The following is a 9,667-nucleotide window of genomic DNA, read 5'->3' on the forward strand; positions in this document are numbered from 1 at the left end:
CTCTCTCTGGTCACCGGAAGCAGGGCCGGCTCCAGGCACCAGCTTCTCAAGCAGGTGCTTGGGGCGGCCGTTCCGGACAGGGGCGGCAGTTCCAGGTATTCGGCGGCAATTCGGCGGACGGTCCCTCACTTCGCCTGGGAGTGAAGGACCTCCCGCTGAATTGCCGCCGCAGATCGCAATCGCGGCTTTTTTTAGATCGCGATCGCGGCTTTTTTTTTTGTTTGTTTTTGTTTTGGCTGCTTGGGGCGGCCAAAACCCTGGAGCCGGCCCTGACCGGAAGCTTTATCAAGTGGGTTAATTTGGGTTGTGTAAGAGCTTAAGGGCTCGGCTGGGCTGGGCTCCCATTGTCTGGCGCTGTGCACTCTCCTAGAGTAAGAGGCAACAGTGCGGGCACCCCACTGATGCAGTTGGGGCAGTACAGCCAGGAGAGAGGCGAGGGGCTGGGAGCTGGGGCCATGGGAAGGTAAATACGTTGGGGTTAAAGCCGTGGAGTTCTCTGCTTACCAGGGCCAGTGCCCGGGGGTGGGATGGGTTGTGGACATGACTCTCTCACCCACGTGTCACACTGGCCCCTGGACAGAGCAGAGCTGACAGGCAACACGGCTGGGAGGGGATGGTCAGGAGACCTGCTCACCCTGCTCGGATCCCACACAGCCCCGTCCTCTCGCGCTGCACTGAGCAAGGAGCAGCCCAAGGGGTGTGGCTGGATGCCTTGGAGACAGAGGAGTAAATGCCATGGGTAGAGTTGGCACAGACAGAGACAGATGGACTCACCGGGAGCTGAGCAGATCTCCTGGCTGCTGGGACTCAGTGCTGGGAACAGAAAGGTGACGTGTATTCAGTACCGGGCTAGACTCTCCCCTGCTGTGAGATGCCCTGAATAGTTGCTGGGATCTCTGCTCCCCGCATGAGCACAGGCCCCGGTTTCAGCTCCTCCCGTCCCACCAGGGGCACCCCCGCCTGCTCCATGAGGCTGTGCCAGGCACTGTGCAGAGCCCTGACCCCTGGGTCCTCTCCCAAAAACACAGATCTGGGGTTGGATCCAAGTTGTGTGACTTGGGCCTGACTCTATAAAGAATCTAACCCCGAGCCCCAGAACCAGAACCCTCGAATTCTGGGGGAATCCAGAACCGGAGCCCAGCCTGGATCCCAGCTCAGTGTCTCTGGCCTGTCGGTAACAAGGAGCCCTGGGTCTGGACCCCGATAATCCTTCATCCCCCAATGGCAATGGCCCTCCCTGCTCTCTCTGCCTCCAGGCTGAGCTGCCATCCCATGAGCATCATCCCCTGAGACCAGCCCGTCCTGACTCCTTGTGCCTGGCGTGGGGAGCTGGGCCCAGTGACACGCCAGGGGTTTGAATACAGCCAAATGCCAGGTCACAGCTCCCAACAAGGAACCGCCGGCCAGACCTGCAGCCTGGGGCCTGGGCCGGGACAGCAGGGACCCGGGAAAGGATTTAGAGGTGCCAGGGGACAAGTAACTCGACATGAGCTCCCAGGGCGCCGCTGGGGAACAGGGCTGATGTGCCCCTGGGCTGTGTAACGAGGGGAGCAGAGAGCAGGAGCAGGGAAGGGATTTCCCCCGGCGTGTGGCCTTGGTGAGGCCAATACTGGATCCCGTGCCTGGTTCTGGGGCCCCAGTTTAAAAGGCTGTTGGAAAAGTGCAGCGGGTGCAGAGCCAGAAAAATGCTGTGAGGGCAGGAGAAGAGGCCTCACAGGAGAGGCCGGGGAACTCTGTGTGTGGAGCTGGTCAGACGGGCTCCTCAGTGCACCAGAGACAGGCAGAACCAGACCCAAGGGCTGGATGCAGAGTCTGGGCAAACTCCAGTGAGAAAGGAGGCAGCAGTTTCTCCGCGTGCGGGGGATTAACCCCTGGCGCCAGCTCCCCAGGGAAGAGGGGGAGTCACAGCCAGGCCGGAGGCCTTTCTGGGAGATGCTTTAGTCAAACACAAGTGACTGGGCTCAGTGCAGGGGAGCTGGGGGAAGTTCTCTGCTCTGGGCTAACAGGGGGTCAGACACTGGATGGGCTAATGGTCCCTCCTGGCCTTAAACTCTATGAAGCTGTGACTGTAATCCCAGCCTGGGCTGACTGCTAGCCCCGGCCCATCCCCATCCCCGAGTGTTGGCCCTGTGCTGGTTTGGGACAGTCCCATTCCCCCGAACATCGCAACAGCACAAACCTCTCTGCCACTAAAGGGGATTTGCCGACAGTCTGGGCCAGGGGCTGCTCTCGGTTCTGTTTCCTCCCAATGCCCTACGAATTAGCACAGGGGTCCCAGATACTCACCGGGCAGCAAGAGACACAGAGACAGGATCATTGGGACAGTGGGCGGGACTGGATCAGGGTGGTAACAGCCCAGCAGCTTCTGCTTTTGACGGGGTCGGGAGGGGACAATCTGCAGTGACTCCTGTCCCCTCTGTTCCTTACACTGAGGGGAGAGCACAACCTCCCCTTTCTCCCCCGTGCTCCGTCTTAGGGCTCAGGGTGGAAGGCTCCTCTCCCTTCTCAAAGTCTCCGTCACCCCTCAGGGCTGGGTTGTGAACCCAAACACTGTCTCTGTCTGAATCCCCATCAGGGACCTACGGCTGAGGCAGCAGGGATGTTCCGTCCCCTCTCTGCTCTGCCCCGTCCTGTCCTCACGTCTGAGCGTCACCGCTCCCCGTTTCCTGTCCCATTCACATACACCCCGCCAGCCACAGCGTCTTTATTTAGCGCCGGAAGCCTGAGAATCAAACACACATCAAATACATCAGTAAAAACACTCCCCTGATTTAGTAACAGAGGGGAGCACAGGCCTGGCCTGGCTGGAGGGTTTAACAATAATCATACCTTGCTCATCCATACACGTGAAAGTGCTTTACGCAGGAGGGAAACAGATGGGGAAACTGAGGCACAGGAAGGTGGGAATATCACTGGCTCAAGGTCACCCAGCAGGGCAGAGCCAGGAACAGGAGTCAGAACACCTGATTTCCAGGCCAGTGCTCTGACCACTAGGCCATGCTGCCTCTCTGCACCAGGAGCCAGCGTGACAAAGGTATTTAGGAACCTAGCGCTGCAGCCAGGCACATAGTGGGATTCAGTAGAGCTCCTAGGCAGGCTGGGCACCTGACTCCTGTTGGCAGCCAATGAGAGTTAGGCACCTCACTCCCTTGCGCACTCTGTCAGTCGCACGAGGGGCCCGTCTCCATCACTGAGCTCCTGAATCTGGCCCCAGGTGCTGAAGGACCCGGAGCAGGTGAGAAAGGGCAGCTCCTTCTCCATGCAGAGTGGGGCCAGACAGCCCCCAGCCCCCCGCCTGCCCTCATGTGTGAGCCGTGCCCTGCACAGGCGCTGGGAGGTCACCCGCTGGGACACCAGCTGTGGCCTGTGTCGCCTGAGGAGCCCTTAGTTGTCACCTCTGGGCCACACGCTGCTGCCTCCGGGGAAGTGGCACCGTCCAGTCCCCAGGAATTAGGGGAGCTGGGCTCCATCCACCCCCTGCTCCCTCACGGAGGCGCTTGGGGCAGCCAGTCCCCACCTGTCCAGCCCCCCTTGGCAATGGGCTCTGAGCTCTAGGGCTGACAATGCTATGTCAGAGCTGAGCCCACAGCCCAGGGCTCCAGTGACTTGGGGCTATTCACCCAAAACTCCCACAAACCCTTCCCCATCACATCCCTCCCCCATCTAACGCTGGGAACAGGCTGAGCCTTGGGGAGCCTGGGCCCAGCTGACGCCAGACAAGTCCCAGTGAGAAACAGGCCCCAATTTCTAGCCAGGCAGGTGATTAACACTGGGACAAACCACCCAGGGCAGGGGGGATTCTCCATCCCCTGATGGTGTCAGAGCCAGGCTGGAGCCTTCCTGGGAGAGGCTTTGGTCCCACACGAGGTATTGGCTAAATGCAGGGGGCTGGGGGAGTCTCTGGGCTGTCCAGGTCAGACTGGCTGAGCTAACATCCCTACTGGCCCTGGAAGCCAACGCACAGGGGCTGTTTGTGACCCGGTGTGGGGAGAGCCTGGCTGGCATGGGCCCAAAAACACAGGGCAAGTGTCAGAGACACAGGCTGGGAAATAGGCTGCGCTGCAGGGGCTTCATTGATCTCAGAGTGTCCCACCCTCTGCTGCGCCTGGACCCTGGGCTGAATCCTGCCTCCCTCCCCCAGCCCAACCCCCGGGCAGAATTAGACACTGCAGGACTAGAGAGCGACCAGGTGCTGCTCAGGAGAGCGAAGGGAGAGGAGAGTTGGTGCTGTGAGCTGCGGCTTCTGCTCAGCCACTCTCTGCACACCCAGTCCAGCTGCTCTGTGCAGAGAGGGAACCACAGGATGAGCTGACAGCGCCCTGAGCATGTGCAGAGTCCCCTGTGCAGACACCTCTTTCCCCGCCCAGCAGTGAGCTCTGCCCAGCCTGACGCCGAGCTAGCAGCCCAGCGGGGCGGCGGTGTCACAGGCTGTGATGTGGGATTGAAGAACCTCTCACACAGTGATATTTCTGGCCCAGCCGGTGTCTCTGTGGCTCTTTCTCTCCGTCTCTGACATTCTCCAGGGCAGCCTGACTCTGATGCCCAAGAGCCGGGGGTCTGAGCAGTGACAGAGCCGCCCTCACAGAGTGCGGGAAAGTGAGTGAGTCCCACTGGGCTCAGACCCCTGGGCATCTTCGGTTGTGATGGCACCTGAAAAGGATAAAACCATGAGGTGTTTGGGGTCTGTAAAGCACCAGGCCCACTCTGGCCATGAGAAGCTGATCCCTAACCCCAACAGGCTCATTGGGATTACCCCTGCATGGCAGCACCCTGGGGAATCTGCCACCCTCCCTCCTGCCCTGTGCCCTACACGAGGCCCCCTGCGACCTCTTAGGGGTTAACAGGCACTGGCCTGATGGGCTGTGAAAGCTTTTCCCCTCTGGCTGGGAGGATGCTGTGATCCGTGGTGACACCTGGAGGAGCCTCAAACCGCTGTTCTGGGGGGAGACATAGATCGGGGCAGGTGTACGTGGGCCTGGCGGGATGCGCACTCTAGGCTCTGTGTTGGCCATACTCCAGATCGATGGATACGGAGATCCCAGAGCTCCCGCTGGCTGAGTCTCAGAGACAGGCGAGGTCCTGCAGAGCCTCATTGGATGGTTCAGATGCTTCATCCCTCCTTCCCCCCCCCCGCCCCGCCCCGCCCCGCCCCACCCTGCCCCATAATGGCAGCACAGAGACATGGAGCCACCCCAGAGGCACGTGACCGGCAGGACCAGGGAACCAGAGGGGGCCTGTCACACAAAGGGAACCCCGTCCCCTCGGCCTCACTGCTGCAGCTGCCTTCAGCCCTGAAAATGAGAACAAGGAGGGGAAACAAAACCTGAAATTTCCAGGCGTTTTTGTTTTCAAAACCCGAATCGACACCAACTATTGCTCTGGGCTGGAATTGCCTGTCAAAATGTTAAAAATGTTTTCTCCAAAGAAAAGGAAAAATCCCAAAGACACACCCAATTTCTGAGAATTTGGGGGGCCTTTCAGCAAGGACAAGTCTTTGGAGCAGCTCTACCCATGGGCCCCCAGGGGCAGTGCCTGGGATATGCACGGGTGACCTTTGATATGGGCTGTACGGCGATGATGAGGCCTGGAAGGAGTTCTCCTTGGAGGGCAGATCTGGCCTGGAAGGGACTGGAGGAAGAGGGAGTAAAGTGGAAATGGGGCCTGGAGGGATCTCCGCAGCTCCGGGAATGGCCCCATTACAAATGCCTCTAGCTCGCACTGGTTTCATTTTGTCCCTCTGGTTGCTGGCTTTTGGCTGCAGTTCCTGGAAGCTCAGAATGGTCAAGCTCAGGCGATTCCTCTCCAGTGCCTGGCAAAACACCTCCGGGGCTGGGAGTAGCCAGAACAGAGTGTGCCAGGCTGGGGCATATTTCCTGTGCTATGAAGTATGGTTAACACCTCCCTGGGGTTCCCCTCCACCAGCTACAGGGAGGTAAAATAACCCGGCACCGAGGCGGCCTTGTCTCCACTGGGATCTGACGCTGAGAGCATTGCCTGGGCCCAGCCAGCTCATTGCACTTACACCTTTTACCGAGCGCGGACCCAGCGTTTGTGGGCGGCACTGCCCAGGGCTCCCAGCCCCCCATGAGCTGCTGGGTCCCATCACGCCCTGCACTAAACCAACAGCCAGGCCCTAGGGTTTAAATGCAGCACACCCAGCAGTTAAGCCAGACACGGCGCACAGGAGCATTGGGGTCACACTTTACAGCTCCACACCACAGCCATGGGCTAGAAACTGACTTTTTATTTGCTTTAAACAAAAGCTGAGATTCTCCCACAATCCCAGGGCTCCAGGAGCTGGGGCTTTAAGGGAAACAGCAAATACCATGAGACTTCACAACACTGCAGCTGGCAGCCTGTTCCCCTCCTGCACCCCAGCCCCCTCACTACAATTTCCAAAATCATCTGAACTTCCCCACATCCTTGTTCCACGAGAAGCTTCTGCAGCATCGTCCATCATCCCTGCTGCCCCGTGAGACCAGCCAGCCCTGCCAGAGCCCAGGGGAGGGCTCCAGCAGTTGGGAGGCGGGTTCAGCCTTCAGGGTGCTGCTCAGCCCTCAGGGTGCTATCGCAATCCAGTCTGACAACAGAGGGCCTGATCCTGTCACCCACTCGCACTGCCTGAGCAAGGCCGGATTAACTCTCCTGTGTGCCCAGGGCTATTAGATTTTGTGGGGCCCCTGTATACAAGTATTTTTCCTGGGAGGGAGTTTGGTACGGGAGGGGACTGCGGCAGGGGATTGGGGTACAAGAGGGGGTGCAGGGTCTGGGAGGGAGTTTGGGTGCAGGAGGGGGCACCGGGCTGGGGCAGGGGGTTGGGGTGCAGGAGAGGATGAAGGGTGTGGGATCTGGGAGGGAGTTTGGTACAGGAGGGGACTGGGGCAGGGGATTGGGGTGCAGGAGGGGGTGTGAGGTGTAGGCTCCGTCTGGGAGGCACTTACCACAGACGGCTCCTGGCTGGAAGCACGGCAGGCTCAGGCAGGCTGCCTGCTTGCCATAGTCCCCACACCGCTCCCAGAAGCGGCTGGCTGCTGGTACGTCTCTGTGCGCCCCTCGGGGGAGGGGGACAGCGTGTCTCCTTGTGCTGCCCACACCCGCAAGCGCTGTCCCCATAGCTCCCATTGGCCGGGGGCAGCGCGAGGGCAGCGAGTGGAGCCGCCTCCCCCTCCCCCCCTGGCCAGGGGCCTCAGAGACGTGCCAGCAGCAGAGCGGCGTGGGGCCAGGGCAGGCAGCCTGAGCGCCCCAGAGATCGCTCCCTGTGATTTATTTTTGCGGGGTCCCCCTTGAGCCGGGGCTCCGGGCTGCAGCCCCTAAAGCCCCTGCCTTGTGCCTGAGGCTGGCAGGAGCAGCGTGTGTGTGTCTGCAATGGGAGTGAGTCAGTGTCACTGCGAGACCCTTCCCCTCTGCATCCTCCGACCCGTGTGTATTGAATTTCCTACATATAACAGTTGCGTTAACGCAGTTCCCTCCAATCAGCACATTCCGATGTAACTGGGGGTTGGTCAAAGCGTTATCATGAATCGCTGCGGTTTTCCTTTGAGTTTGGGGGGAGAAAACTTCTGACATGTCGCCATTTCCCCACGTTCCCTGTGGGGCGAGGTTCTTTCCCAGATGTCGGCGCTTGGGTTGATTCCCCCATCTTATTTCCTGGCCCTGGTATCCCTGGAACAAGAGTCAGCTCCAGAGGGAGTCAAGTACTGAGCATTTTTCTCTGTGTGATTCCCTTTGCCCCACGGGAGAGGTTCAGACCTCAGGATTTTGATGTTTCTTTTCCCCCTTCTCTTTGGGGGTTGTTTCCAGTTGTGGATGCTCCTGCTCTGTTTTATGCCCCTTTCACTACTTGGAGAACCAGCTGGTGGTCAGGAGCTTTCGGGCAGTTTCTATCATAGTTTGCCCTGCGCTGTTTTCTTTCTCTTGCTTGTCTCCAGGGGCTGGGGCTGTTTCTCCTGTTGCAGGTGGCCCTGTCTTGTTTCCTGCCCCTGGATCTCCCTGACTAACAGACCCAATAACCATTAATTCCTGGTGGAAATCCCAGTCGCTGGGGGGGCAGATGCTGAGGGGTTTCCCCTGGTCCCTCCCTGCAGCATGACCAGGGCTGAGGAACGGGAACAATCTCTCAGAAGCTTCCACAGGAATCTCCAGGATAAGGGCCATTGCACTGACACTATAAAACGAGAGACTCCCCCCTTCTAGATCTAGATACACCCCAACCACTGTCAGCTTCCCATCCCACTTCTGGATCACAGTGTCGGCCTCACTGGGGTGATACTGCTCCCCAGATCTCCCCAGAGCCCAGCACCCCGCCTCAGGGAGTCTCTCCAGCCTCTCCTGTCTCACTCTGTCCCTCACAGACTCACTCAGCACCCCCAGCTCCCAGTCCCGGCTGCCCCCCACCTCCACCTCCCAGTACCCCCTGCAAATTCCACCACCGCCACTGTGATCCTTCCTGGCCACAAACCCCTCCCTCCCCATGGCGATCAGAGCCCCAGAGGGGGCAGCCGGCCCTAGGGCTGGGGGGTTGTGCTGGACTGTTCTGCCATCTGCAGACGCGGTGAGTTCGGGGTGTTTGTAATCTGGATCCAGGGTGACATGGACTGGGGAGAAAAAACAGAGTAACCCCATTAGCCACAGGTCAGCCAGGGACCCTACGATCCCACAGGAGAGATTCCAGCCAGCACAGCTGGAGCGAAGGACAGAGTGTTAAGGGTTGAGGTGACTAGTTGGAGCTCCAGGCTGTGGCTGGGCCTGGTCCCTGAGCTGGTGGAGAGGTGGGGGGAGGGGCAGTGGGGGTTGGGCTCCTTGCATCTTCTCACTCCCCCCTGCACAGGATCTGTCCCTGGGAGGCATTAGGGCTCTGGGGGTACATGGAAGGTGTCCAGGGGGTGAAGACTCTGCAGGCTGCAGAGGGAGGGCTGAGTGGGGCTGTTGGGGGAGCTGACGGGGTATGGATGGATCATCGCTGAAGCGCCAATGGGAGACGGGGTGTGTGTGTCAGGACTAGCTGAGGGGGGGATTGTGAGGGAGCTGCCCGGAGATGAGATTTACAGCTCAGGGCAGCGTGTTCAGGACCATACATGGCATCCAGCCCCACGGCTCTGCAGCCAGTGCCCGCCCTGCCCCACCTGCCCCATGGGGACCCCACACATCTGATAGCTCAGCTACCTAACGCCTATACCACTAACCCCAGTGCAGCATCTGCTCAGCCCCTCCCAGCCCCACTCACCCATGTAGCTCCGAGCCCTCCTGAACTCTGCAAGGGAAGAGGAACAAACATGGTCAGGGGCCCGGCAAACGCAGAGAACTCGCTCCCACAGGAGATGCGGTTCTGGGAGAGGGTCATTGGCAAATAGAAAGGAACTGAGTGATGTGAAATGTGACATGGAAACACAACCTCTTACCTCGCTCTGCGACCGCCTTGTCTGAAATGGAAAGAGACAGAATTATTCCGTGTCATTTAGGCAGAAGGCTCAGTTTTGGGAGCTGCTGTGGAGTGATCGCTTTACATGTGGTTCATGGGCACTCACTGCTGAAGGAGAAATGTCCCAGCTGTGTGAAGTGAGAGACAGGCCCTTTCACCCCAGAGATCTCTGCTGACAGCAACGACCAGCTCTCGGGGATGCCTTTATATTGTTTCTTAGTATCAGGGACTGGAGCGAATGTTGCTCTC

The 9,667-nt window shown here is 59.3% G+C and overlaps 1 protein-coding gene across 1 annotated transcript; it reads right to left on the reverse strand.

The window, feature by feature from the left end:
• Positions 1–7,743: 7,743 nt before the first annotated feature.
• LOC112124547 (E3 ubiquitin-protein ligase TRIM39-like) lies at positions 7,744–9,419 on the reverse strand (the record flags this gene model as incomplete). Its single annotated transcript, XM_026661176.1, is given in 3 exon segments — positions 7,744–8,594; positions 9,224–9,250; positions 9,399–9,419. Coding segments are annotated over 3 exon segments (899 nt in total), but the record flags the coding sequence as incomplete, so codon positions are not given.
• Positions 9,420–9,667: the final 248 nt, after the last annotated feature.

Source organism: Terrapene carolina, unplaced genomic scaffold (assembly GCF_002925995.2).
Source record: "Terrapene carolina triunguis isolate 2854851 unplaced genomic scaffold, T_m_triunguis-2.0 Scaffold944, whole genome shotgun sequence".
NCBI lineage: Eukaryota > Metazoa > Chordata > Testudines > Emydidae > Terrapene > Terrapene triunguis.